Source organism: Agaricus bisporus (genome assembly GCF_000300575.1).
Source record: "Agaricus bisporus var. bisporus H97 unplaced genomic scaffold AGABI2scaffold_6, whole genome shotgun sequence".
Taxonomy (NCBI): domain Eukaryota; kingdom Fungi; phylum Basidiomycota; class Agaricomycetes; order Agaricales; family Agaricaceae; genus Agaricus; species Agaricus bisporus.
The window spans coordinates 2,020,650-2,047,263 of record NW_006267369.1 but is presented as its reverse complement, the minus strand read 5'-3'; the positions used below and the strand labels follow the sequence as shown (position 1 = coordinate 2,047,263).

At 45.4% G+C, this 26,614-nt stretch overlaps 12 protein-coding genes across 12 annotated transcripts; 10 read left to right on the top strand and 2 right to left on the bottom strand.

The window, feature by feature from the left end:
• The first annotated feature begins 105 nt into the window (after window positions 1-105).
• Window positions 106-3,175, top strand: AGABI2DRAFT_223448 (hypothetical protein). Its single transcript, XM_006462144.1, has 15 exons — window positions 106-268; window positions 321-426; window positions 486-547; window positions 600-616; window positions 761-821; window positions 876-934; window positions 1,050-1,148; window positions 1,203-1,244; window positions 1,297-1,454; window positions 1,510-1,698; window positions 1,752-1,834; window positions 1,888-2,088; window positions 2,141-2,309; window positions 2,362-2,462; window positions 2,523-3,175. Exons 6-15 carry the CDS (start codon window positions 880-882, stop codon window positions 2,959-2,961), a joined length of 1,536 nt encoding a protein of 511 aa, XP_006462207.1. The 5' UTR covers window positions 106-268; window positions 321-426; window positions 486-547; window positions 600-616; window positions 761-821; window positions 876-879; the 3' UTR covers window positions 2,962-3,175.
• Window positions 3,176-3,780: 605 nt separating this feature from the next.
• AGABI2DRAFT_137001 (hypothetical protein) lies at window positions 3,781-5,174 on the bottom strand. Its single transcript, XM_006462143.1, has 8 exons — window positions 5,056-5,174; window positions 4,964-4,997; window positions 4,856-4,905; window positions 4,613-4,804; window positions 4,375-4,549; window positions 4,226-4,313; window positions 4,061-4,171; window positions 3,781-4,009 (listed from the first exon to the last, which is right to left on the bottom strand). Exons 1-8 carry the CDS (start codon window positions 5,134-5,136, stop codon window positions 3,940-3,942), a joined length of 801 nt encoding a protein of 266 aa, XP_006462206.1. The 5' UTR covers window positions 5,137-5,174; the 3' UTR covers window positions 3,781-3,939.
• Window positions 5,175-5,829: 655 nt separating this feature from the next.
• Window positions 5,830-8,767, top strand: AGABI2DRAFT_151759 (hypothetical protein; the record flags this gene model as incomplete). The annotated part of the gene is made up of 6 exons (XM_006462142.1): window positions 5,830-5,832; window positions 6,917-7,501; window positions 7,554-7,664; window positions 7,730-8,350; window positions 8,408-8,599; window positions 8,642-8,767. The coding sequence occupies 6 exons, from the start codon at window positions 5,830-5,832 to the stop codon at window positions 8,765-8,767; spliced, it is 1,638 nt and encodes a 545-aa protein (XP_006462205.1).
• Window positions 8,768-9,762: 995 nt separating this feature from the next.
• AGABI2DRAFT_119064 (hypothetical protein) lies at window positions 9,763-10,941 on the top strand (the record flags this gene model as incomplete). Its single annotated transcript, XM_006462141.1, has 4 exons — window positions 9,763-9,801; window positions 9,852-10,242; window positions 10,292-10,565; window positions 10,614-10,941. The coding sequence occupies 4 exons, from the start codon at window positions 9,763-9,765 to the stop codon at window positions 10,939-10,941; spliced, it is 1,032 nt and encodes a 343-aa protein (XP_006462204.1).
• Window positions 10,942-11,097: 156 nt separating this feature from the next.
• Window positions 11,098-12,292, top strand: AGABI2DRAFT_119063 (hypothetical protein; the record flags this gene model as incomplete). Its single annotated transcript, XM_006462140.1, has 4 exons — window positions 11,098-11,136; window positions 11,189-11,579; window positions 11,634-11,919; window positions 11,968-12,292. The coding sequence occupies 4 exons, from the start codon at window positions 11,098-11,100 to the stop codon at window positions 12,290-12,292; spliced, it is 1,041 nt and encodes a 346-aa protein (XP_006462203.1).
• A 162-nt stretch (window positions 12,293-12,454) lies between these two features.
• AGABI2DRAFT_119062 (hypothetical protein) lies at window positions 12,455-13,653 on the top strand (the record flags this gene model as incomplete). Its single annotated transcript, XM_006462139.1, has 4 exons — window positions 12,455-12,493; window positions 12,544-12,937; window positions 12,992-13,265; window positions 13,314-13,653. 4 exons carry the CDS (start codon window positions 12,455-12,457, stop codon window positions 13,651-13,653), a joined length of 1,047 nt encoding a protein of 348 aa, XP_006462202.1.
• A 927-nt stretch (window positions 13,654-14,580) lies between these two features.
• AGABI2DRAFT_119061 (hypothetical protein) lies at window positions 14,581-15,800 on the top strand (the record flags this gene model as incomplete). Its single annotated transcript, XM_006462138.1, has 4 exons — window positions 14,581-14,619; window positions 14,670-15,063; window positions 15,118-15,391; window positions 15,440-15,800. The coding sequence occupies 4 exons, from the start codon at window positions 14,581-14,583 to the stop codon at window positions 15,798-15,800; spliced, it is 1,068 nt and encodes a 355-aa protein (XP_006462201.1).
• Window positions 15,801-15,948: 148 nt separating this feature from the next.
• Window positions 15,949-17,117, top strand: AGABI2DRAFT_119060 (hypothetical protein; the record flags this gene model as incomplete). Its single annotated transcript, XM_006462137.1, has 4 exons — window positions 15,949-15,987; window positions 16,039-16,423; window positions 16,477-16,762; window positions 16,811-17,117. The coding sequence occupies 4 exons, from the start codon at window positions 15,949-15,951 to the stop codon at window positions 17,115-17,117; spliced, it is 1,017 nt and encodes a 338-aa protein (XP_006462200.1).
• A 1,327-nt stretch (window positions 17,118-18,444) lies between these two features.
• Window positions 18,445-19,447, bottom strand: AGABI2DRAFT_179059 (hypothetical protein; the record flags this gene model as incomplete). Its single annotated transcript, XM_006462136.1, has 2 exons — window positions 19,298-19,447; window positions 18,445-19,250 (listed from the first exon to the last, which is right to left on the bottom strand). The coding sequence occupies exons 1-2, from the start codon at window positions 19,320-19,322 to the stop codon at window positions 18,445-18,447; spliced, it is 831 nt and encodes a 276-aa protein (XP_006462199.1). The 5' UTR covers window positions 19,323-19,447.
• A 1,340-nt stretch (window positions 19,448-20,787) lies between these two features.
• Window positions 20,788-21,315, top strand: AGABI2DRAFT_119058 (hypothetical protein; the record flags this gene model as incomplete). The annotated part of the gene is made up of 2 exons (XM_006462135.1): window positions 20,788-21,049; window positions 21,125-21,315. 2 exons carry the CDS (start codon window positions 20,788-20,790, stop codon window positions 21,313-21,315), a joined length of 453 nt encoding a protein of 150 aa, XP_006462198.1.
• Window positions 21,316-22,029: 714 nt separating this feature from the next.
• AGABI2DRAFT_179058 (hypothetical protein) lies at window positions 22,030-24,418 on the top strand (the record flags this gene model as incomplete). Its single annotated transcript, XM_006462134.1, has 12 exons — window positions 22,030-22,279; window positions 22,351-22,459; window positions 22,531-22,550; window positions 22,728-22,757; window positions 22,811-22,820; window positions 22,877-23,017; window positions 23,070-23,334; window positions 23,407-23,524; window positions 23,577-23,590; window positions 23,645-23,916; window positions 23,973-24,248; window positions 24,313-24,418. The coding sequence occupies exons 1-12, from the start codon at window positions 22,087-22,089 to the stop codon at window positions 24,416-24,418; spliced, it is 1,554 nt and encodes a 517-aa protein (XP_006462197.1). The 5' UTR covers window positions 22,030-22,086.
• Window positions 24,419-24,939: 521 nt separating this feature from the next.
• On the top strand, window positions 24,940-26,068 carry AGABI2DRAFT_119056 (hypothetical protein; the record flags this gene model as incomplete). Its single annotated transcript, XM_006462133.1, has 4 exons — window positions 24,940-24,978; window positions 25,038-25,422; window positions 25,476-25,761; window positions 25,810-26,068. The coding sequence occupies 4 exons, from the start codon at window positions 24,940-24,942 to the stop codon at window positions 26,066-26,068; spliced, it is 969 nt and encodes a 322-aa protein (XP_006462196.1).
• Between the last annotated feature and the right edge of the window lie 546 nt (window positions 26,069-26,614).

Genomic DNA, 26,614 nt, shown 5'->3' with positions numbered 1-26,614 from the left:
AAGACAAAGTAGTTATGCCGCGGTGACTGCGGGAGTGGGCAGGCGCTTATCATCTTCTTATTCTTCATATCCCCTTCCTTGCACCTCAAAAATTCCTTCCCTCATGGCAGATTCGCCAAGGCGTGTGCTGTCGGACTCTAGTGAATCAACTTTACATCCGGGCTTGTCACCCGACTTCACTTCCTCTGAAAAGCGTTTCCGTGATACCAATGACACCATACCCAATCCTGAAGACTTGAATGGCCTCAAACGTCGCCCGAAAGCATATGTATGTTCGTCCATACATCAATTAACATGTCATTGATTTCGTTGCGTGTCAGGAACCGCCCTCCGGACATATTTCCCTCATTATCCTTACGCCACTCTTCTTCATCGCGGTGGGTGTCGCGTTGGCAATTGTAACAGAAATCTCAAGTAGACGAGGAGGTAAGATTTCTATTCAAAATCTTGACCATCCAACACTGACCGTACTTGACCAACAACAGGTTTTGTAGTTTCAACATCGCCAATACAAATCTTTGGGACCGTGTCCGTGCAATTCCTTGTAGTACGTTTCCGGGTTTTGTTCATCGTCTATAACCTAATTCATCCAAATCTAGTCTATCATCCCAGTATTGTGAGTCTACCTTTTCTGGTGCGCGAAATCTTCGGAACAACGAAGCGTTTCACCCGGCCTTTTATGTCACTACTCTTACGGAGAGCATACGGGCCTGGAGATATCACCAGTACGTAAATTCACACCTAATTTCTTCAAATTCAGGATCATCTTTCCGGCTGCGCTCCTGTTTCGGGAACAAGACTGGTTGGTCCGCATGTACCAGGTATGATGAAGTTCTATCATATACCCATCGGTGCTAACGTTCATATCTTGGCAGCCGTATGTCAAACTCAACCAAGGTGGTGCTTCGGCTGAAGAGACATTGCTGCTCGACTATGTAAGTTATTCTAACATGATCCACCTAATGCGCTCTGATACCAAATGAGTTAAGCTCTACCAAGGGTGAGGACAATACCTATTAATCGACAACTTATTGTTGACAGTAAAACCAGCCCCTTCTTTGGACTATTTTCCTCTCTCCATTATAAGCACAGGATCGTTTTCTTGTCAGGACTCGCAGCCTGTCTCACGTTCGCTTTTCAACCACTCGGTGAGAGAATGATTTACATATGGTTTTTTTTTTTTGGCTAATGCTCGGCTTCAGCGAGCGCTATCGGTCAAATAAGACAAACGCCACAGACGGACAGTAAGCCCACCTGAATCATTTCCATTGATTCGCATTTCAGCTTTTAATCTAGGGCAGGATGTCATCAGCACGGAACAAATAGGCCTGGCAAGCAATATCAATAGTCTAGACGGATTTTCTGCTGCCGCGGGTTATATCGAAGCAGCCGCTTTCCATGGGTTGGGAGATCCCCCTTTTGTTTTCAATAACTGGACTACCGCAGAATTCATTGTAAGTAATTGCTGTCGCATTACTCGATTACCATCTTACACGTTAACGTTCATAGTTTCCTACGGAAAAGAAACTGAACGAAACTCTGACTATCAATACGACAGCGGTTTCTACTCAGCCTCATTGTGCCAATTCCATTGAAGACGTTGTGCCAGTTCCGATCCCAGAAACCACGAGTTTCAGCTTCAGTTCGTTATCCATCGGACGGTGTACACCCACCATTAATGTGACGTTCGACGCGGCTGTGAGTTTTTGCACATCGAGAAACTTTTTGCTCTAGCTGACGGACGATTATAGGCGGGTAATCAACAATCTGGCGTGGTCGATGTAAGTTGTCCTGACGCTTCACAAGGTATTGAAAAACGACCTGTCATGTTTTGGTGCGCTCTCTTTTTTTCTCATAAAATTTCCATTATTTAGAGTCAAAGCTCAGGTTTCTCAACACCCGGACGGACGTAAACCCGCCGAAACGGGAAGTCAAGACTGTCTTCTGTGCTCCCACCATCATTCCTTTTACTGTAACAGCAACTGCGCATCTGCTGGATGGAAGACTTGACAGTTGTGCTAAGTCTGGTGACTTCGATCATGACAACAACGTGACCGGCCCACCTAATAACGGGGAAGCATTCAATGCGTGAGAATATTTTACCTCTAATTTTATTTCATGGATTTATCTCTGCATTCAGTTTATTCTTTAATACTTCTTCTGAGAACACCTTCGTTCAAGAAAGGGCAAAATCGATTGCTGCAAGAGTTTCAAATGCTATCTTCCACCTCGCTATCCTAGAACCTGGAGGAATACAACAAGCGTTTGACCGTCCCAATAGATTGTTGGATTTGACGGCGAAAATCTACGTCAGTGGACACGCTTCAACTTGCTCAGCGTCACTCACCCTATCCTTGTCAGACTCAGCACCTAAGTCTTTCCGGAAAATCAATCTATTTCACGAAAAGCCAATCTACAATTCCCGGTGAGAGAACATCTATTGTACCTAGGCTTTGGATCGAGTGAGTAATTCTTTTTTTTTACACTAATATCAAACCTAAATGCGTCTTACTATCATACAGTCCTCTTCCAAGTCGCATTCTCTCTATCTGTCTTGTTCTGGTTGGACTTGCTGGGTTAATCGTTCATATAATCAATTATCGTCAACGAAGACGATTACTCCTCACCACTCCCCCCGGTACCATTGCCTCAATCACAGCTTTGACTGTCCGATCCGGTTTTGGCAATCTGTTACTGCCTTACGATAATACCAAAGAACTGGATAAGAAGTTAAAAGGTATACGATTTCGGCTGGACAAGCGGACAGGGGCTATAGTTGCGGATGAAGTAGAGGAAGGGATTCCAGGAATAGATTTAGGTCGAAATGAAGCCTTCCGTGTGCTGTTAGGACACCGCGAGGATCCATTTGGTCAACATGGGTCTTCCTCTCAAGCGGCTTTTCAAACGGCGGTTGGATATCCGCCATGGGTGACAAAGACCAAACGCCCTAGCGTTTATTAGTCCTTGGACTAATTTGATCTTGGACTCGGCTTGGGGTGAAGGACATTCGTTTTATCTGGAGTTGATTTTTAGGAGCATTTTGTAGCATCTTTTTATTGGACAGTGTAAAAGACTTGGAACGTTAGCATTCTTTCCACCTTGTATGGAAGCCGTGCGCACATACTTTGTTGTAATGATTATTACCCACAAATACTTACATTTATATTTGTTTCGGTCATGTAAAGATAGTTATCAAGGCTCCGAACGTGACGTCGAAGCTTGATACGAGCTGGTTGGAGAAATTGTCCTCGTTTGCACCAGCCGAGATATCCGAGGCGGAGAATAAGAATGAATCATCGATGGCAGATCTTGGTGCAGACTTAATGAGTTCTAATCAAAATGTCAAGTCACAGGACGAGTTGCCGCAGAGTAGCCAAAAATTATTTCCATAATGACGTAGGGAGCTGGACATATGCCAATAATTCTTCACATCACTAATTTTTTCTTTGCGAATCGCCCATCAACATGATCTCTTCTACCATTGCACAGGCCAAAGACCAGTATTTGACTAATCGACTGCACTTCAAGCTTCAACACTTGCAAGTGTTGCAGATGCATTCTTAGTTCTAGTTCTAATAATAGTATACTTTTCCACTTCATATGAACGTAGTTCTTTAATCCAATGATCTGAGTTCATGTTAATACAAACTTTGAGGTTGAGCTAGTCCACGTGTTCAACAAAGCGTCAAGGGAAGATCACTGTTTTGTTGGAGCTTTCTTAAGGGAGAAAATAATATAATAGAGTCGTAGATATTTAATTCGTTCGTTCATGTCGTCATTAAGTAAGCGTTACAATGACAGCTCGAATTACATGGAGGAAGAAAAACAGTTCACAGATGCTCCTACACTTTCAAACAAGTAATGGGTGGGGAAAAGTCAGAAGCGTCAGAGTGAGAATGTGGTGGTCATCCGGTTGATGGACCTTTTTAGGAACGCCGCTTAGACAGCCGCGGGAGAACTGGAAACGGAGCTCTCTCCCTTACTATGACGGTGAAGGTGACGGCCAAGGCTAGAGAGACATTATAAATTGAAGAATGATAAAGCGGGCATAAATACGTACGTTCTGTAGACCCAGCTTTCGTTTCCTCGATAAATCAGAAGGTCGTACAAAAAGGTTGCAACCTGAGCGCCAAGGATACAGGCAATGATAGGACTCCAAAGCCAGTAGTGACTTTAAAGGAAGTGAGAAAGTTGCCCTGTACGAAGCAGAAGAAGTTGATCCCACCTTCTTGTGGTAAAAACTTGATTGCCATATCCAACCATGGCGGTGACCACCCTGGGACCAAAGTCCCTAGCCGGATTGAGCGCGAAACCTAAATTGTGCATGGTTGAGGAAATATGTCATATTACACTTTATTACACCTGCCCACATACCTGTTTCATAACCCAATGCTGCTCCAATGCCAAACAGCGTGATGAATAGTCCGACTGGGACAAAATAATTTGGTACACCATTCTGTTTATCCAACAACATAAGAATGCCAAAGAGGAGCATTGCAGAGCCAAGGAATTCAGAGAAGAATGCCGATACGTCAGTTACGAAAGGCATCTAAACGATTGAATCGTTAATTTCCGATACGGGCGGTCAAAGTAAAGTTCGTGATGAACTTACCGGGAAGGTCCCGAAGAGACCAGCAGTTTTCATCGTCCGTACAGTAGAACCACCCTCGACAAGAGAAATAGCATGGACGTAGTTTCCGTAAACAATGGCGCCGCCCACGATTGCGCCAAGGATTTGCGCCAGAATGTAAAATGGTACCTTCTTCCAGGAGAAACCGCGCCATGTAGCCATTGCCAGAGTAACCTATACAAAATACGTTAATACGAAAGTCATGACAAGTGAACTAAAACTCACGGCAGGATTGATGTGACCGTTCTCAGAAATCCAGACACCAAGAGCGATACCTGTCGTGGGTGATATCAGCCATGTTGGTACAATTGAGAGCGAAGAATTTCTACAAACCTGCACCCCATGCTAAGCTGAGTGATGTAAAATTCTGGCCAATGTTGTAGTTCGTAAGTAAGACGGCTGCTACAAATCGATATGATGCTTACACCAGCTGGAGTTCCCGACGAAGCAGCGTTGGAAAGCATAACCTGACAATTGGCCCCGATACCAAAGATGCACAATATCATGGTACCGAAAAACTCTCCAGCATATTCTGATACGGAGTCCCTGGAGTGAATGTGAGCCTATAAAGTTCATAAAAATGTGTCTTTCAATGGAATCTCACCGTTTAGGTTTTTTGTTATCTCGTTCGTTCGTCATTACGCCATGCCTGTCGTCCGAAAGGTGACGATCGTGGTTGTAGCGATCATGATGGTGTTTTGAGGAACTACGCTCAGTCTCAGTGCTGGGCGCTGAACGGGGCGCATAGTTTTGGTTAGACATGATAAGCAAAAAAGAGAGGAATGGTAGGGAGGATATTCGGCTCTAGCCTCTATTAGAACGACCACAAGGGTTGGGAATGGGGGTGTCTTATGGGGTGCGCAAACAGGCCTACTTAAAGGAGAAGTTTACTTGGTCTAGACCCTGGGACATTATAGGATGAAATTTTCGTCAGGATGCGAGAACAGGGAGCTGATTGGAGACGTACTTCCTGCGTGACCAGGCCTACTCCAATTTAGAAAACATGCCCGCCTTATCTGAACTTCAAGTGGATCTATAGCAAGACAGACTTCAAGTTGATGTCCGTCACCTAATGGAGGATGATAAATGTTTAATCTGGTTCAATGCGCCAATAATCCTGAACACAAACCGTCGAATCGGGATCGGTTCCAAAAAAAGACATGAGCGCTCCTGAACGTGCACTTCTAAGTGGCAGCAACATGGTAGATTTTAGTGTGGTATTCGGGTTTTAAATGAAATCCGGCCCACCACATGCGAACACTCTGTATGATAACGTCAATCTAAGCAATGGCCGTCAAGACGAAGTCCCAGAAGAATGGTGCAATAGGCTTCAACTTAAGCGTGTGTAAGAGTGGCCAGTGGGACTAACTGGAATGACATCGTCAAGAGGCCATTCACGCAGTACAGGCACACTTTGTCTATGTCAAGCTACAAAGGAAATTAAAAAGGTTATATGCGGCGAAGGTAGCGTTAACGCTGATTGACTGGAGGAAAGATAACTTGGCGCGATAATCATGGATGGGCATAACCAATGTTTGCCAGTTCGAGCAGTAGCGACGGGGATCCGGAATTGAAACCACTAGCTCGCATTGAAATCATATTACGCAACTGGGCCTATAGAATATAATAAGAGAAGCGTTCGATTTTTCTCTCTTAATTATACCTGAGTTGAACCTATCAAAGTCCGGGACGACAGATTGGACCACAACCACCATTTTCGTAGACTGATATCAGGGACGTCATCCCAGAGTTTTGGGAGCGAAATGAAGGAGCTACATAATCGCGTGTGAGCCAGAAAAACCGCATTTGACAAGAACCACCTCTGCAGACAGCTTGAATGGGGAGAGAATGCGGTCTCCACCAAGGCTCCAAGAAAGCTTCAATGTCAACATGCAGACATGGGCGCAGCTGCTGGACACACCAAACACATCTCCCAATCTTGATGACTGGACAGCTATTGAATCTCTGATCCAAATGTTGGGGAAGGTTGCAGAGGAGTCTTGGCAGCCTCCTGTAAGAATGTATGACCAGGGAAAGAACATGATGTGACAAAAAGCGGATGATATGATTGACAGATTGTTATCCGAAAAGTGTTATGGCGTTTTTCCATACACATATCCCTGTGATGTGCCCGTGCCCTAGTCTAAGCCACGTTATTGTCAGACGGCCTTTTCGTTTAGCGTTGGTTGACATAGAACATCAGCAAGCACGTTGACGAAACTGCGACGTTAAATCGGTTATGATAAAACCAAACAATGCCAAATAAGCTGATCGTGGTGGTGGGAGCCGGCGAACAGCACTAGGATCATGATGAACTCTGCGCCTATCCTCCGTCTTCCTCCAGAAATCCTGGATGCGATTCTTTCGCTCATAGAGGCTCATGTAGATCTATTGTCCTTTGCACTTGCTGGTCGTGCCTGTGCTTCGTTCGCCGTACCTCGCCATACGCAATACCGGATTCTTCGCATCAGGCACTCTCGTCCGGAGCTTTGGGAGCACCTGGCACACAGAGCTGACCTTTCTAACTTTATACTTCATGTCCATATAAGCGACAAGAATACACAACTACAACCCGATCGAATACCACACACTCTTGTCAAACCTTTGACTACCCAGGAGCGAAGTTATGACTTGGAGACGATTAGGATAGAGAACATATGTAGGACGATTCGGCATATGAGATCCCTCAGATCTTTTGTATGGGAATTCCACATGAGGCCTCCGTACAAACCCACTATCTGTGTTCAACACGAGGATGCTATCTTACAGGCCCTTTCGCAGAACAGTCACCTCGAGTCTTTCGCCCTAATTGGTCCCTTCGGGTATCATGCCCCGTCTTACCGTTCAGACCCTGAAAGCCAGAATTATCCAGTAAGCCCCTTATCTTCCTTTCCGATTTTCCCGGCTGATACATAAATGCCAGCTTTGGCACTTCCGAAATATGAGGTCCTTGAACCTGTCGAGTGATGCCTGGGTGAATCCGGCCATCTCACCGCATGTCCATCGGCTGCTTAACAATAACCCTGAGTTGGAGGTGAGTCTCTTATTTTTTTCACCATAATCGTACCCCTCACGAATTTTTCTATCTGAATCTATCAGCACCTCCAAATCCCATTGGAATTTCCCGACCTTAAGAACTTATCGTTCCCATGCCTCAAACATCTCAAACTATTGCTTCTCACTGGAGCGTCGGCAGCTGCCTCTGAGCGAGCCGACGAGCGTTGCTTACGGTTCATCGCGAGTCATACCAGTATCGAGAAGCTCTTTTGGTTCCCTGTGGGGGGCTTAAATATGAGTCCCAATGCATTACCTAATCTCAAGGGTTTAATAACGTCAACACACGTCGTGCAATGCCTTGCCTCCGTCGGCGAGCCACCCTCTACACCAACCACTTCCTTGTCATTCGCAACTTTCCAACGCCAATTGTTGCCTTCGATTCCTGAGGACCCAACTGAAGTCTTGGAAGGAAGCTCCGTCGTACCTTCTTCATCTGGATCCCTTCAACGCCCCATCGAAGATCTCTACATAAATCATGTTGATGCAAGGTCTCTTGTCGACATTCATCGCCGCTTCATGGATTCAACATCGCTTCGAAGATTAAAACTAGACAGATTTAGCCACCTCGATGATCTCTGTCGAGTTGGAGATGTTTTTTCGAGGATCATATGGCTCTCTCTTCCCGGTAGGCCTTCCTCATACGATTCCGAACCCGTTAAACTTGTACGTGCTTCTCTGCATCTACCTCGAGCAGTCTCATTTCTGACCCGCATGGTATAGGATGACTTATATCGAATGTTGTCTCATTTTCCTTCCCTTGAGGTTTTACGTGGACCCATTGTCTGGGAGGCGGTCAACCAGGATAACGATAAAATGCATTTTGCCATCATGCGTCTGGCTCAGATCTTGCCTTATCTGCGCGAATTGGACCATTCGACATTTGACAAACGCAGAAAGGCGGTCAATCGAATTGTTTTGCAATGGGAGTTCATAACTCAGCGAGTTCCGAAACAGCCTGTGAAACCAGAAATGGGTGGTGTGGGTCAAGCTCAAGCTTCTGTAAATGATTCCGAGCAGGATACAAGCGCTGAAAAGGATGAGCAACTTGTTACGTTCCCTTTTGGTGGGAATCAGAAGTAAGTGTTCTCACTTGGACTTGCGTGGTATTTTATTAATACGAGTGAAGGAATGAAGCGATTACAACATTGGGTCTTGAGTCCACGTCGCCTCGGTCTGCGGCAGCAGCAGCTGCCACTGGAAACGATGCTGGACGACACTCGGATGATTATGTTGAGGTTAAAGTACCGCAACTAACCTACATCATCGCACGGCCTCGACCAAGGTCTGCTGACTTTATTGTTATTGTACTTCTCGCCACTGATATTTGTTCTTCCTTCATCAGAGATGCTTGGGATATTTTTGACGGAGAATTTGATTAATAATTTCGGCGAAGCAATAAAACACTATGTGACCCGGGTGGTTGTTTGAACAATGAACTTTTAGCGAGCCGGCGAGTGATGTTTATAATGATTTTGTTTCGATGCTCTGGCTGTTTTGTTCCTTTTCTTTACGATGTGTCGGATGAATGGTTAAATGGACAATACCACACGTCGATTTTCGGAAGTCATCCACCTGTTAATTCATCAAAGGCGACAATCGGGGGGAGGGACAGGGCCGCGAGAACGAGTACACGAGCGACGAGCTTCCAAGCAGAGCCGCGGCGTGATCTTTGCCAGTTTGGTCACGAGACTCAAAACTGGTGCCTGGGACATTTTTTTATCCCGACCTGACCCTTTCCATTCTCTGTACTAGCTATCTAGCTCAACGCATTAGAAAATAATCCTTTCCTTCGTTTCACCATCTTTGGTTAAACCAACCTGGCAAAGAGATGTGTCGCCTAAAATGGTAGAAGGTATGTACATCATTCAGGAATCGTCTATTTTTGTTTCAAGACATTGATTTTTATTGTGCAGAAACCACTCCCTTGTCCTCCCACAAGAAAGTACAAAATGACCATTCGAGGCAGCGCTATGAATAGATTCCGACAATAGCCGCCACTAGATCGAGGATTGGCCTGATGATATGTCACTGTGGAATCGACATTATTTCTTGCTTCCTTCATTCGTCGTTCCTACATGGCCAATCTACAACCTCTCGTCTGCACCTCCCTCCACGTATGGCTGATCTCTACTCGACCTCACTACAACGCTAACATGCTGTCTAGCTCCCGCCTGATTTACAGCCCTTCCTGCGGATACACGAAATATCTTTGCAAAGTTTTTTACCGAATGTCGATCGTCTGCGGTTAGCACTGGAAACGGATCAGGCCATTAACCCGGAGGCTACAGATATCTTTTTTGAAACGCGAAAAGTCTTGAAGGAAGAGCTACAGAAATGTTTCACGGTAATACAAGCAGCTCAAGAGTTGGCGTACCGCTACTCCCGAGTACTGAAGGTTCTATCCGAGGAAAAACCAACACAGGAGCGTTTGGGCGAGGTCTATGTCGGTGCACTTGCGGGCATGGAATGTTCAAGAGAAGCTCAGCAGGGTATGGCTGTATTTCGGAGAGAATTCGAAAGCGCAATTACTCGAGTGACCGCTATCCTGAATACTAGTAAGTAAATTTCCCGTTTTCTCTGAACCTCTAAAAATGTTTCAGATAGGCACCAAAACGCCGTTGACCTCCACGGAGAATACCCAAGCAGTTTCGGAGATCCTCGCCACAATCGATGAATGTAATGAGTTACTGAAACAATGCAATAGAGAGTTTGCAAAGCTAGCAAAACAGACTCGAGATGTAGGCTCCATCAATTCCAATCTACCATCCGAAGAAGAGACACAACTGATGCGTGCAAAATGGCAAACATTCCATGACAATATACGTGATGTTTGGAAGCATGGGTACAAAATTGCAAATCAGATTTTATATCCAAACTTGTAAGTTTATGGGGCGTCTGGAATGTTCATTATCTCACCGATGCGCAGAGATAATCCTCCAGATCCAAGTGCATCGGAAAGACGTAAATCCCGGAAGAACGTTCCATTATGGCGGATCCTGTTTCAACGTCAAGATAAGCGAGATTTTACCCGCTCGACGAATGGATTGCCACTGGCAATCATCGGTCCAGAGGCAGCATTCGGTACCTCCCTTGAATTACGAACGAATGTGACCAACCCAGTAAATCCTACGGAGGGACTGGTAGCCTCAGGATCAACAGAAGATCCTGATAATATTCCAACAAATGGACCCTCACCGAAGATTTCATTCCGGAAGCGTCTATTTGTGTTCCTGGTGCCGAAGTTTATTTTGTAGAGCCACTCCCATGCCGTAGCAGACAAAAGAAAAAGAATTGCCATTTGAGGTAGTGTTATGGATAGATTCAGACAATAGCCGCCACAGCTGTGTGGCATGATACTGCGAAAACGTGTGTTTTAAACTGTTTCCTTTTTCTCCCCTCGTCATTCCTACATGGCTAGTCCACAACCTCTCGTCTGCACTTCGCTCCATGTATGGTTGACCCTTTTATTCGACCCGACTAGAACGCTAACATGATGTCCAGCTCCCGCCAGATTTACAGCCCTTCCTGCGGATACATGAAATATCTTTACAAATATTTCTACCGAACCTCGATCGTCTGCGGCTGGCACTGGAAGCGGATCAGGCTATCAACCCGGAGGCTACAAACATCTTTTTTGACACGCGAAAAGTCTTGAGGGAAGAGCTCCAGAAATCTTTCACGGTACTGCAGGCAGCTCAAGAGTTGGCGGACCGGTACTTCGAAGTACTAAAGGCTCTATCCGAGAAAAAGTCGACACAGGAGCGTTTTTTCAATGTCAATCTCGGTGCACTTGCGGGCATGGTATGTTCAAGAGAAGCTCAGCAGGGTATGGCTGTATTTCGGAGAGAATTCGAAAGCGCAATTACTCGAGTGACCGCTATCCTGAATACTAGTAAGTAAATTTCCCGTTTTCTCTGAACTCTAGAGCATTAAAGGAACGTTTCAGAATATAAGGAAGGCTCCAAAACGCTGTTGACCTCCACCGAGAATACCCAAGCAGTCTCGGAGATCCTCACCACAATTGATGAATGTAATGAATTACTGAAACAATGCAATCGAGAGTTTGCAAAGCTAGCAAAACAGACTCGAAATGAAAGCTCCGTCGATTCCAATCTACCATCCGAAGAAGAGACACAACTGATGCGCGCCAAATGGCAAACATTCCTTGACAATATACGTGATGTTTGGAAGCATGGGTTTACAATTGCAAATCAAATTCTATGGCCAACATCGTAAGCGTATAGGACATCTCAAACGCCCATTATCTCACCGATGAGCAGAGATAATCCTCCAGATCCAAGTGCATCGGAAAGACGTAAATCCCCGAAGAAAGTCCCATTATGGCGGAACCTGTTTCAACGTCAGGATAAGCGAGATTTGATCCGCTTGCCAAATACATTGCCAGGAATCGTCGGTCCAGAGGCAGCATTCGGTACGTCCCCTGAATTGCAAATGAATGTGGCCAACCCAGTAAATCCTACGGGGGGACTGGTCGCCTCCGGAATAAGAGAAGACCGTGATGATATTCCAACAAATGGACACTCATCGAAGATTCCATTCCGGAAGCGTCTGTTTTTGTTCCTGACGCCGAAATTTATTGTGTAGAAGCTACCCCCTTGTCGTAGTGGATGAAAGAAAAAGAATTGCCATTTGAGGTAGTGTTATGGATTGTAGACAATAGCCGCCACCCACACTTGATGATATTTCACTGTGAAAGAGCTAAGATATAATTTTGATATTGTTTTGCTTCCTCCCCACCATTCCTACATGACTAGTCCACAACCTCTCGTCTGCACCTCCCTCCACGTATGATTGAATTCGATTCGATTTGACTAGAACGCTAACACGATGTCTAGCTCCCACCAGATTTACAACCTTTCCTGCGGATACACGAGATTTCTACCCAAGTATTTTTACCGAACTTCGATCGTCTACGGCTGGCTCTTGAAGCGACTCGGGATATCAATCCGGAGGCATATAAAATTTTTGCTGAAACGCGAAAAGTCTCGAGGCAAGAGCTCCAGAAAGCCTTCAAAGTACTTCAAATAGCTGAAAAGGTTGCGCAACTGTACTCCAAACTACTGAAGGCTATATCCGAGAAAGAACCGACGCCGGATCCATTGTATGATGTTTATATTGGTACATATGAGGGCATGGAATACTCTAAAGAAGCTCAGGAGGCTATGAATGTATTTCGGGGAGAATTGGAAAGCTCTGTTCGCCGAGTGACCGCTGCCCTGAATACCACCGGTACGTGAGCGTCCCACTTTCGCTGAACTCTCGAACGTTGAAGAACCACTTCAGACTCCAAAATTTCGTTAACCTCCCCCGAGAATATCGAATGTGTCTCGGAAATCCTTGGCGCGATCGATGAATGTAAGATACTACTGCAACGATGTCACGACCAGTTTGCAAAGCTATCAACACAGACTGAGGACAAAACATCCATCGATTCCAATCCACCTTCCGAGGAAGAGACGCAGGTGATGCTTGGCAAATGGCAAACGTATTTCGACAATATCCGGGGTGTGTGGATCCATGGGTTCGAGCTTGCGTCAGCGATTTATGTTCCACCACCGTACGTTGATAGACTATCTGGAACGTTCATTATCTCATTTATGAGTAGGAAAAGTCCCCCAGGCGCATCGGAAAGTCCCATATCCAGGCACGAAGTCCCATTATGGCGGGCCCTGTTTCAACGTCAGGATAAGCGAGATTTGCTCCGCTCGACAGATTTACTACGACCAACCACTGATCCCATAACAATCGTCGTTACGGCTCCTAACGGCTCTCTCGAATTGCAGACGAAAGCTATTAATCAAGTAAACTTTACGGCGGAAAAGGTGACCTCCGGTATTACAGCAAGTCCTGATGCTACTCCATCGAATGGTTCCGCATCGAAGGTTCCATTCTGGCGAAGGATCTTCCAACGCATGAATCGCAATAATTCTAACCCTCTATGCTAAGTACCTTTGGCAGACTCGAAGCACAAGATGGTGTTTCGAATTGAGTTTTCGAGCGCACGAAGTATATAAAACTGCCTATAATTGAGATAGGGTAATTTATATCGAAGTATTGACTCACAGAGCAATATATTGTCAATGAGTCTCAATTGAATATTGATGCATGATGTCAGATGCGTGAAATTCCTTTACAGCATTTGAGGATGGATCGTCAGAGTCCGCAAGAACCTGATAGTAAAAATGGGTCTAGAGTTGACCAGAGGTATAGCCCAAAATACCTTTTATACCAATTTATCGGCGATAGGAGCGAGCGATGGATTTGTGTCACAAGTCACGCCGTCACGCCGTCACTATGACAGACTAGAGTCTCTCCTCTCCGCCAGGCAACACTTCGTGCAGTTGCTCGCTGCTTCCTCTTGTCCGCTCACCACACCCTATGATTACTGCTTCGTGCCTGTACAGTTTCTGGCTCCCAAGCAACCTGGAGTAGCCTACCACGGCCGGCCCCACCCGCCCCTTCCCTCGACTCTCAGAGAGACATGCTGCCAGGCAGGAGAGCTCACCAAGGCTCTCACCCAGCTCTCTTACTTGAAAGCACTCACACGATCAATGATAGTGACCACTTGACGCTACGGCTAGGGAACAGGAAATGAGCGGGATCTATTTCTGGACAAAAGGATTAACCCGTCCGTGGCTAAAACGGCAGAAGGAATACCCGGATATCATTCGACAAGGTCTGTTTTGACTGTTGACACTGATGTTGTTGTATAAAACTGCCCCGTTGTCTTAACAAAAAAAAACCATTCGAGGCAATGGATAGATTCAGACAATAGCCGCCACCACTCTGATCGGTGTCATCAGGTTCACCTGCAAAAGCGGCCAAGATATTGTTTTCATATCTATTTTGCTTCTTCCACTCACCGTTCCTATATGGCCAATCAACAGCCTGTCGTCTGCACTTCGCTGCATGTATGGTTGATCTCTATTCGATCTGACTATAACACTGACATAATGTCTAGCTTCCACCCGATCTACGGCCTTTTCTGCGGATACACGAAATTTCTTTGACCGTGTTTTTGCCGAACCTCGATCGTCTGCGATTATCTCTGAAAGCGGGTCAAGATATCAATCCGGAGGCCACGAAAATCTTTACTGAAACGCGAAAAGGCTTGACGTTTGAGCTCCACAGAGTGTTCGAGGTACTCTATACCGCTCAAACGGTAGCGTTACAGTATTCCAGAGTATTGGAGGCTCTATCCGAGGGGAAATCGACACAGGATCTCTTGTATAATGTTCACGTGGATGCATTTTGGGGCAAGCTAACTTCAAAAGAGGCTCAGGAAGCTATGACTGTATTCCGGAGAGAATTGGAAAGCGCCGTGAGTCGAGTGGCCGCTACGCTGAATACCACCAGTACGTGAGTTTCCCATTTCCGCTGAACTTTCGAACGTTGAAGGAACGCTTCAGACTACAGAACCTCGTTGACTTCCCCTGAGAATATCGAATCAGTATTGGAAATTCTCGGCGCGATTGATGAATGCCATGTATTACTGCAACAATGTCGCCGCCAGTTTGCGAAACTAGAAACACAAACTAAGGACAAAAAATTTGTCGATTCCAATCCACCATCTGAGGAAGAGACACAAGTGATGTTTGAAAAATGGAAAACATATTCCGACCATATAAAGGGTGTTTATAGGCATGGGAACAAAATTGCGAATGAGATTTCAATGCCATCACGGTAAGTTCATAGAGTTGCGGGAGTGTTCAATATCTCACTTATGAGTAGGGATAATCATCAAGACGCGTCAAAAGTTCACAAATCCAGGACGAAAGTCCCATTATGGCGGGCCTTTTTTCAACGTCAGGATAAGCGAGATTTATTCCGTTCGACAGATATACTGCCAGCACCCAGTGATCCTGAAGCAATCTTCGTTCCCTCTTCCAACGGCTCCCATGAATTACAAGCGAACATGATGACTCCAGCCTCAAACCTTGCGGACGGACCGATAACCTCTGGAATTACGGATGGAACGGAATATCCTGATGGAACAGAATATCCTGATGCTATTCCATCAAATGGACCCTCACCGAAAATTCCACTCCGAAAGCGGCTATTATTGTTTCTGACGCCGACGTTTATTGTATAGAAATTAGTCCATTGTCCTAACAGAAGAAAGAAAACAAATTGACCATACCCGGATTTGATTCAGACAATAGCCGCCACCGCTGTGTGGCATGATACTGCGAAAACGATTGTTTTAAACTGTTTCCTTTTTCTCCCCTCGTCATTCCTACATGGCTAGTCCACAACCTCTCGTCTGCACCTCACTCCACGTATGATTGACCTTAAGTCGAGCTGACGTACAACGCTAACATGATGCCTAGCTCCCACCAGAGCTAAAACCTTTCCTGCGCATACACGAGGTATCTTTGCATGTATTTTTGCCGAACCTCGATCGTCTGCGGCTGGCTCTGGAAGCGAATCACGATCTGCAAGCTATAAACATCTTTCTTGTAACTCGAAAAGTCTCGAGAGAAGAGATCCAGAAATCATTCACGGTATTACACATAGCTCAACGGGTGGCGCAGGAGTACTTTAGAGTACTGGAGGCTCTATCTGAGAAGAAACCGACACAGGAGCTTTTGGTCGAGGTTAATCTCGAGGCACGTACGGGTGTGGAATGTGTAAAAGAAGCTCAGCAGGCTATGACTGTTTTTCGGAGAGAATTGGAAAGCGCGGTTAGTCGAGTGACCGCTATCATGAATAATAGTAAGTAATTTTCTTGTTTTCTGAGCTCTAGAGCAATTGAAGGAACGTTTCAGAATATAAGAAAGGCTCCAAATCTTCATTGACCTCCACCGAGAATACTCAAGCAGTCTCAGAGGTCCTCAGCGCAATCGATGAATGTAATGAGTTACTGAAACAATGTCACAACCAGTTCGCAGAGCTAGCAACGCATTCTCAAGATGAAGGCTCCATCGATTCCAATCCACCATCCGAAGAAGAGACACAACTGATGCGTGCCAAATGGCAAACATTTTACGACAACATACGTGATGTTTGGATGCATGGGTACAGTATTACAGATCAGATTTTAATGCCAATGTCGTAAGCGTATTAAATATCTCGAGCGTCCATTATCTCACTTATGAGCAGGGATAATCCGCCAGATCCATCAGAAAAGCACAAATGCAGGAAGAGCGGTCCATTATGGCGGATTCTTTTTCGACGCCAAGATAAACGAGATTTGTTCCGCTCGACGTCTGGTATTACGGAAAGTCTTGATGCTACTCAATCGAATGGTCCAGCATCGAAGGTTCCATTCTGGCGAAGGATCTACCAACGCACTAATCGCAATAATTCTACCCTCCATACAAGATACCCCTGCATGGAAGCTCATTGCGGCTTTCAACCGAGTCGCTCTACGTCTTTTTCTTCAAAACCTCTTCGCTGTGGATTATGAACTTTAAAAGCAAATGACACCTGGCCAGTGGTGCTCATAAGAAGAACTCTTGCTCTGTTACTTCGAAACTCTTGCCCTATTGTTTCACTGATTTAGCATGCTTTACCATCTTACAACTCCGTCATGCCTTGAGTTTTACGATATCCGGAACCCTGCACGTAGAAATTATGCGGGCGATGTACACTTCGAGTGGCACCTCTGGTTCACCAAGCGTAGTGGGATGATAGAGGGTGGGTTTATGGAATAGAGTAGGGCTCAAGCCTCAGAGTGACGTAATTTGCAAATTTTTGAGCAGCGGCTCGATAACCCATGATTTTGTCATTTACCTTGAAGTCTTCAAGATCTTGGAACATCTTAGGTACTTGGAATGGCGAGAGAGAAGAATACTCACCCTATTTATCTCAAGGACGGTACATTTTGCAGTTTCAGGTTTGGCGATTAAGCAATTCGAGGTGGCGGTTGGAATTCATGAACAGCTCCACTGTCTTGCAGTGTTTATATGCCAGCTAAGCATGTATAGGAGATTATCCATCAGAAGCAGAAATGCTGAACGCATTGAGACGATTTTTATCCCCTGCAGAGGAGAACTCTCTCGTCGTTTTTTTGCACCAAGTACACTTGTCGAAATCTAAAGGACGGTGAATAAATTAGAGCCCGGTGGCGGATGCGATCGAAGATCCAGTCGTTCGACTTGAACTAGACAGGTCCTACTAGACGAGGAGTAAACCTGGGGGGATTCGGAAAAAAGTGAGCCACGGCAAAAGAGAAAATACAATGGGCCTTTGCGGCAAGTCGTCGTTGCGAGATTTTACTTGGTACCCGAAGCTAAGAGCTTAAATTTGCTATGTGGAAGGAGAGAGTAGACGGCTGGTTGATGGAGTGCCAGCCAAAGTCTATTAATAGACTCCTCTAACTTAAGCCGCGCACTGCCCTCTAGAAAGCTGGGCTTCCTGGCTTTCTACAGGTAAGTATTTGATCTCCTCTGGAGGATTGATGCAGTATGGGACTCGGAAACCGGCTGTATGAACAAGGCAAACGGACTTTATGGTCTCACTCAAAAGTGGACCAGGTGAAACCTTGCCGAAGGCAAAATCCCACATCGAGGAGTGTTGAGGACGTCAAATGCTAGATAACAATACGTTGCATCAGTACCATTGGAGTCCATGACTGATGCTTCTACTATCATGAAATTTACTCTAGCATTCAGAAGTTAAACCCCTTTCGTTAGGGGAAGAAAGCGGAAAAATGAAAATTGGATTGAGTAGATACGAGAAAACAAGTCCAAGTCCGATAATTTAAAGAAGTATAGATAACAATCATAATAGAATCAAAATAAGAATCCTGAGACTCCAGATTTTTTGTAAGGTCCGCAATCGCATGAGTCCCCGACGGGGATAACCTTCTCTCGCGGCTTCCAGAATGAACTGATAGATCTCTTCAAACCCATCCTTTTCTTCTTACTCTTCTCATCTTCCTCCTCCTCCTCCTCCTCAACATTAGACAAACGCCTTTCACGGGCACGGGCGTGGGGACAATCGAATTCAGATACATTAATCACGAATTTGTCCCACATCATTGACTTGACTGCTGTTTCAAGTTCTTTGCTCATGCATTGCTTGAACGCTTCAGATACTTCCACTACTTCCTCTTGCGAAACCTCAGAAGCTCCAACCATTCTCCAACAGCGCAACTCTTTATTGAACTCCTTCTCAAACACGGGCTTGTAAGCCGAAAGTGCGAGAAAAAATGCGCCCATGAAAAAGTGTCGTTCGCCCCAGTGAGGCTTGATTGCTCGGGAGAACGGAGTTCGGGTCACTGCTCGAGAAAGGGTGTGCGATAATTTGGATGGGGTTGAATGGTTGTATGTCGATTTATCCTCGTCGTGAGGGACTTTGCATTGGCAAACCTGAGAGATGGAGGCAAGGAGGTAGAGGGCAGTATATGCTACGATATCTGGGACTCTGGAGGCATGGATTGTGCGGGCGATGTACAGGTCGAGTGGAAGCCCTGTTTCAGGCGATGAACGGGGAGAGCGGGATGATGGACGGTGAAGAGTAGGGCTACGAGTGATGTAGTTTGCAAATTTCTGACCGACAAGCCGATGACCCAGGTATTTGTCGTCACGTTCGGGACCTTGGAGGATTTTTAGTACTTGAAACGTCGAAGAAGGGAACACCTACGGTAACCATCGTTGGGACAACACATTCTGCGATTCGAATAGAGATGACTTGATACGAGATGGTGGTTGAACTTCAAAAATAGCTCCACTGTCTTGAAGTGTTTATATGGCTTAGCATGTATAGGAGATCTGAGTGTTTTGCTTCGTTTGGAATGAGAGACATCTCGGAGCTTGCGAGTGGACGACACTTGACGCTGCTGCACTTTTTGCACGAAGTACACTGTTGAAAGCTAAAGGACGGTGACTAGATTGGAGACCGGTGGTGCGGATGTGATCGAAGATCCAGTCGTTCGACTTGAACTAGACAAGTCCTAGACGAGGAGTAAACCTGGGGATTCGGAAAAAGTGAACCATGGCAAAAGAGAAAATACAATGGGCCTTGGGGGCGAGACATCATGACGAGAACGACGGTGGTTCTGAAGCTAAAGGCTTGAATTCGCTATGTGAAAGGAGAGAGCAGACGATCTGTCTATTAATAGAAACATCATAAATCCTCGGCCGAGCGCATCGCACCTGGGTTTCCGAGTTTCAGAAATATATCTGATTTCTTCCGGAAGAAAAATGAGGTATCGGAAACCGATGATATGGTGAATATCAAGTTCTATGACTAGACTTGAAGTGGACCAGGAGAAAGCTTTCGAGTGGAAAGGGGAAGCAAAGACCAAAATGGCACGATCCTCACGACTGGCATAATTAAAATCTGAGGCTATTGAATCTGGATGAGTACTGTTGAAGTTCTCTTGTGAGGGTTCAGGATTGTGTCGAAGTAGGATTCGTTGATTCAATGTACACCGAAGCGGTTGAAGTGACAAGTCACTGAAGTGTCAGGCTATTTATAGTCACGTGCAATCAAGTATTTTTTCCACAGCTGAATCGACATATCGCCTCGCTCTCTCCCTCCCGCCGAAAAGCGCAGGATTGAGCATGATCCTGCAGTCGAGGAGCGAATAAAATCTCTAGAGACAGCTTTACTTGAATCTCTCAGCAAAAATTAGTCTTTCAACTCTCTCGCCGACCTCTTCGACATCGTGCAATCGACTCGGGATGCGCAACAAATCTCCAAGGCTATATACGCCGCCTACCGTGTCTTTGTCGTCGTCATAGTCAACGGGAAACTCAGACTAGGTGGAGATCATGAAGCTGCACGATTGGTCAAGTCCTGGCTCTTGACTCAACTGAATACATACTTCGAGTTCCTTACCGGCCTATTGAAGGACGAGGAAATTTTTTTAGGGTGAGCAAACAATCGATTCTCTCGCGTCTTGCAGCTCATATATGTTGCGCTCGGTCAGACATCTGCTCTTCAGATCTTATTTTCTCTACAGAAACATCTCTCTACTGCGTACTCTGTTTACTCCAATTCCTCCAACCTTCTACCTCAATTCCATTTGTCACATTTCTGCAAAATCGTTTCAGCCCTCCTCACGTGTCCGCCATCCACCCGATGTGGTTCTGATACTACCAGCGACCAGTTGCTCGATGTTGAGCTCAATGCGTGGTGGGTCGCGGAAATGGGTACCCCCCCCCCCCCCCCCATCCAAACGTAGCAGGTCAAAATCACACGGGGATGCTCTCAATCTGGAGGTTGGAGAATCAAAGAAGAAAGATAAGAAAGACGAGGACGAAGGCAGCGACAACGATGATGACGATGACGATTGGCGGAAATACTTCGAGGAAGAACCTGTAGCGCCTGAACATCGTGCACCACGGTATATTACTGCACCTCGCTCGTCCAGTCCTCGTCAAGGACTGGGTGAGTGCATGCATCGACTATGGTAAGCAGAAGCATACCGGCATTCTCTCATATGCGATGTTAAACCCCATACAGGCGGGGCCGTTGGTTTCTTGGCGTTGAATGCGCTTTTCATTTTGATGATAGACTACAACCTGTATGCGGATTGTTTCGCTATATTCTCATCGTCTCTCATACCTCCCTTCTCACCTCCAAGGATTACCCATCCTTCTATACTCGGCTTTCCGCGTTCTTGGGCATCCCATTCACTTATAATATCCTCATGAAACATCCAGTTTTGATGGTTATGATCCATAATAATATCAATGTTGAGGTTGAATATACTGGTGAGTCCCTATGTGACCAATACTCACAGTTGTTGATCCATATTTTAATGATTGAGCGAAGGTGACGTGGTAAACTTCTTTAGACTCCAATGAATTGGCTTGAAATATTACCGGTTACCAGAGACCGGCATCTTGGGATTGGCAACGACAGGGCAGCGACCTTCTCTGACCTTATAATTACCTAAATTTTCATATCCATGGGCCAATTTACCAAACTGTTTATGTTGCCTTCGCGGTCCCAGTATGATTATATTAAAGCTAGCTCAACCCTGGCTGCTTGGAATAATGGTAGAGATCGGTTCCGCAGGATTTCGTAGCCAGTCAGTGTCTTGTCCTGTGAGTTCTGTCAGCGTCTTATACCGGGGGCTTGCGACGGATACACTGATCTGTTGACTGCTGATAGATACGACAAACTTGATGAGTATACCTTGCAGTTCTCGTGAGGTTTTGCTAGGCGAGGGACCATAATCACCAAATCGGTGCCTCTGATGGTACTATATCAATGTTTCCGTCATTTCCGTCATTTTTGACTCGCGCTTTTCCTTTTCGATATAAAAAAAATCTGAGGATCAATGCGGTCCCTTTTGAGGTTTTGTTTGTTGCCTTTGTTTCTCTACTAGCCCTGTTTCCAGAGGAAGACCCGAACCAAATAAAGGACCGGCATAAAATGTGGTTTCCTCTTCCCTTCCCTTTGCCATTTGGCTTTCAAAAATGCCTACATTCGACCTTTACCTGAGCGCTTCATCTTTCCTACTCGCTTTGTACTTTTATTTGAAAAAACCTAACCAACACGCCTCACTTCCATTGCCGCCTGGCCCGAAAGGATGGCCTGTCATCGGTAATTTGCTGGATATGCCCACCGAATTTGAGTGGAAAACTTATCATGAGTGGAGCAAGAATCTCGGTGCGTTTCTTATTTCAATAGTCTGGCGAATAGAGAGCTGACTGGACGACCTCCACTTTTTCACCCTCTAGACACTGACATACTTCATGTCCCTGTCATGGGAACCAATCTCATCGTTCTTGACTCTCCCGAAGCCGTCATGGAGCTCCTGGAGCGACGCTCTTCCATCTATTCAGACAGGTAAGTTCCGTCCTCGCATTTCCATCAGGGGACGAAGCTTTCTAGTCGGCTGACTTGATTGATTTGTATAGAGCTAGGATGCCTATGATAAGTCAGTCTTTCCTATACATCATCTTGTCTTCTGGAATTGACATATGCACTTCTCAGATGAATTAGTGGGTTGTTATAGTATTGAATGGGATCACTGATGATATAGACGTCGGATGCAGATGCACTGGCAAGTGATTCAATTCATTAAAGCGTGATATCTATTAACCAATAGACTTTAGGTCATTCAATATTGGTTTCATGCCCTACGGTCAGTCGAGTCATATCTGCCGCTTCGCAGCTTTTCCTAATGAAAGTTCTTAGGTGATTTCTGGTCTGTCTCTGACCGCTCGGGGGACAAAATAAATATCTTAACCAGTTGAAAATTAGGCGCAAGAGCCGCAGGCTAATGCATGAACTTCTCCACCCAACCGCTGCTCTTCGTTTCCGCCCACATGAGCTCAAAGCAACTCATCATCTCCTCGAACGCCTGCTCGATAACCCTAAAAATGTCATTGAGAATCTCCGATAGTGAATTTGCTCCTCCCTTTCCTATAAACTTGACTAATCCCGTCCTATAAAGTCTTGCTGGTGAAACCATCATATCAATTGCCTACGGTCTTGATATCAAACCAAAGGATGATCCATACATCCAAACCGCTGAACGCGGAGTACACCCTGTCGCAGCAGCAGCGGTCCCGGGAGCATTCCTTGTCGACATGTTACCAATTCTGAAATACGTTCCCGAATGGATGCCTGGTGCTGGATTCCAGAAGAAAGCGAGAGAATGGGGTAAACTTGCGCTGATGATGGTTGACTTGCCATTTGAAGCTGCGAAAAAATTGATTGTAAGTCTAAGTCTCTTTTCTTGTCATTATGTGATTGGTACGAGGAATTGAATGTGTGTTGGGTTCGTTTAGGCGGAAGGAAAGGCGAAACCATCTTTTACTTCCTACAGTATGCAGAGGGCGCAAGAGAACGAGGATGAGGCCTATCAAGAAAACGTCATTCGCTGCAGTGCCGGAACCATGTATGCCGGTGAGTAATATAATGACCTACGCCAGTCAAATGGACTAACGGTATATCTTAGCTGGATCTGACACCGTACGTCGCTGTCTTCGTTCAACTTGTAATTTTCTTCCCCTAAAACATTTTCAGACCGTCGCAGCAATCACGTCTTGCGTCTTAGCCATGCTCGAGAGTCCCGAAATGCTCAAAAAAGCCCAAGCTCAACTCGACTCCGTCGTCACATCCGGCCACCTCCCCGACTTTGACGATGAAGAAAGTTTACCTTACATCACTGCTCTCACAATGGAAGTTCTTCGCTGGAGAGACGTCGTACCAATTGCTATTCCCAGATACCTTCAAGTTGATGACGAGTACAAGGGATACAAACTCCCCAAGGGGTCCGTCGTGATCCCCAATGCTTGGTACGATTTACGGGCTATAAGTTTCAAAATAATTTTCAAACTGACGCACGAATTAGGGCCATGCTTCACGACGAGACCGTCTACCCCGATCCATTCACATTCAAACCCGAACGTTTCCTCACCAAAGACGGTAAGATCGACAAAACCGTCAGAGACCCCAGACATACCTGCTTCGGTTTCGGTCGACGCATCTGTCCCGGTCGTTATATGGCCTTTTCGGCCGTTTGGATCGCCATCGCTTCTATTCTTTATTGTTTCGATATCAAGAAGGCTGTGGATGAGGACGGTAACGTGATTCAACCAAGCCATGAATATTTATCTGCACTTGTCGTGTACGTTATCTTTGTGGATTTCCTTTTCCTTTCATGAGTTGACAAACTCTTCCTTACTTGACAGTTTTCCTAAGCCTTTCGAATGCTCGATCAAACCTCGCAGTGATCGCCATGAACGCGCCATCCGATCTGCAGTTTTGGAGCACGAATTCAATGATGAAACTGCTTAGCAAAGTTTATCAAGAACTACATTTACGGTTCGAATGATAGTAGGGGCATAATTATCGGCAGGAACAATTGAAATACAATATCTAAATAGGCTTTTTCACAAGCATGATAATATATGTGTATGCCCTCCGCCTTACAATCCTATAATTAGTACATTCCGAATCCAGTAGTACGCACGAGAGTATATAAGAGAAGACACTGTATTCGTTGGAAACCTTCATTTTCTCTTTCTCCTTGATATATCTCGACTCTACTGTATCCCGACGGAACAGAATATCCTGATGCTATTCCATCAAATGGACCCTCACCGAAAATCCCACTCCGAAAGGGGCTATTATTTTTCTGACGCCGACGTTTATTGTATAGAAAGTAGTCCATTGTCCTAGCAGAAGAAAGAAAACAAATTGACCATTTCCGGCAGTCTTGATTCAGACAATAGCCGCCACCACATTGATGATATTTCACTGTGAAATAGCTAAGATATTATTTCGATATTGGTTTGCTTCCTCCGCACCATTCATACATGACTAGTTCACAACCTCTCGTCTGCACTTCGCTCCATGTATGATATGATTTATTTTTAGTCGAGCTGACTATAATGCTAATTTGATGTCTATTAAGCTCCCACCAGACTTACAACCTTTCCTGCGCATACACGAGATATCTTTGCATGTTTTTTTGCCCAACCTCGATCGTCTGCGGTTGGCTCTGGAAACGGATCCCGATCCGCAAGCTATAAAAATCTTTTTTGGAACACGAAGTGTCTCGAGAGAAAAGATCCAGAAATCCTTCAGGGTACTACATTTAGCTCAACAGGTGGCGTACGAGTACTCCAAAGTACTAAAGGCTCTATCCGAGAAGAAACAGACACAGGAGGTTTTGCTTGAGGCTCATATCCAGGCATATACGGGCATGGGATGTTCAAAAGAAGCTCAGCAGGCTATGAGCGCATTTCGGAGAGAATTGGAAAGTGCAGTTAGTCAAGTGACTGCTATCATGAATAATAGTAAGTAATTTTCTTGCTTTCTGAACTCTAGAGTAATTGAAGGAACGTTTCAGAATCTAGGAAAGGCTCTAAATCTTCATTGACCTCCACCGAGAATACTCAAGCAGTCTCGGAGGTCCTCAGCGCAATCGATGAATGTAATGAGTTACTGAAACAATGTCACCACCAGTTCGCAGAGCTAGCAACGCATACTCAAGATGAAGGCTCCATCGATTCCAATCCACCATCCGAAGAAGAGACACAACTGATGCGTGCCAAATGGCAAACATTTCACGACAACATACGTGATGTTTGGATGCATGGGTACAAAGTTGCGGATGAGATTCTAATGCCAACATAGTAAGTGTATAGAATATCTCGATCGTCCATTATTTCATATATGAGTAGTGACAACCCTCCAAAGGCATCGGAAAAACGCAAATCTAGGCAGATATTCCCATCATGGCGGACTCTAATTCAACTTCAGGATAAGCGAGAGTTGGTCCGCTCGACATCCGGTATTGCAGAAAGTCTTGATGCTACTCTATCGAATGGTCCAGCATCGATGGTTCCATTCTGGCGAAGGATCTACCAACGCACCGATCGTAATAATTCTACCCTCCATACAAGATATCCCTGCACGCCGGGAGTTCATTATAGCTTTTAAATACCGAGTCGCTCTACGTCTTTGTCTTCAAAAACTCTTCGCTGTGAATTATGAACTTTAAAATCAAATGAATTCTGGCCAGTGGTATCTATGAGAAGAGCTCTTGCTCTGTTAGTTCGAAAGTTTTGCCCTATTGTTTCACTGATTCAGCATGCTTTACCATCTTACAACCCCGTCATGCCTTGAGTTTTCGAGCGCGCTCAGGATATGAACTGCCGGTAATGGAGATAAGGTTGATCTATATCGAAGCGCACTCACAGAGCCATATATTGTCGATAAGTAGAAATAAATGTCAGATGCATGAAATTCATTTACAGCATCCAAGGATGGATTGTCCGAATCCGAACGATCCCGATAGTGTAGATAGATTAAGAGATGACCAGGGGTACAGGACAGAATACCTCTGGCATTGATTATTCATCTTCAGGTGAAGAACTTCGCTACTAGAGGATCTAGTACCAGACGAGAGCGACGGGGCTGAAGTGACATCATGGTGTCACGCCGTCACGCCGTCACATTCTCTCTCCTCTCTCCTCTCCTCTCTAA

What these genes read in the sequence shown, in the direction of transcription:
- AGABI2DRAFT_137001 (XM_006462143.1), bottom strand. Translation starts at nt 5,136, where the DNA reads ATGATATTGTGCATCTTTGGTATCGGGGCCAATTGTCAGGTTATGCTT. An exon ending in CAGCTTAGCATGGGGTGCAG is followed by an intron (nt 4,906 to 4,963) that starts GTTTGTAGAAAT and finishes CACCCACGACAG; the next exon opens with GTATCGCTCTTGGTGTCTGG. An exon ending in ACGGTCACATCAATCCTGCC is followed by an intron (nt 4,805 to 4,855) that starts GTGAGTTTTAGT and finishes TATTTTGTATAG; the next exon opens with GTTACTCTGGCAATGGCTAC.
- AGABI2DRAFT_223448 (XM_006462144.1), top strand. Translation starts at nt 880, where the DNA reads ATGTCAAACTCAACCAAGGTGGTGCTTCGGCTGAAGAGACATTGCTGC. An exon ending in ATGTGACGTTCGACGCGGCT is followed by an intron (nt 1,699 to 1,751) that starts GTGAGTTTTTGC and finishes GGACGATTATAG; the next exon opens with GCGGGTAATCAACAATCTGG. An exon ending in AACGGGGAAGCATTCAATGC is followed by an intron (nt 2,089 to 2,140) that starts GTGAGAATATTT and finishes CTCTGCATTCAG; the next exon opens with TTTATTCTTTAATACTTCTT.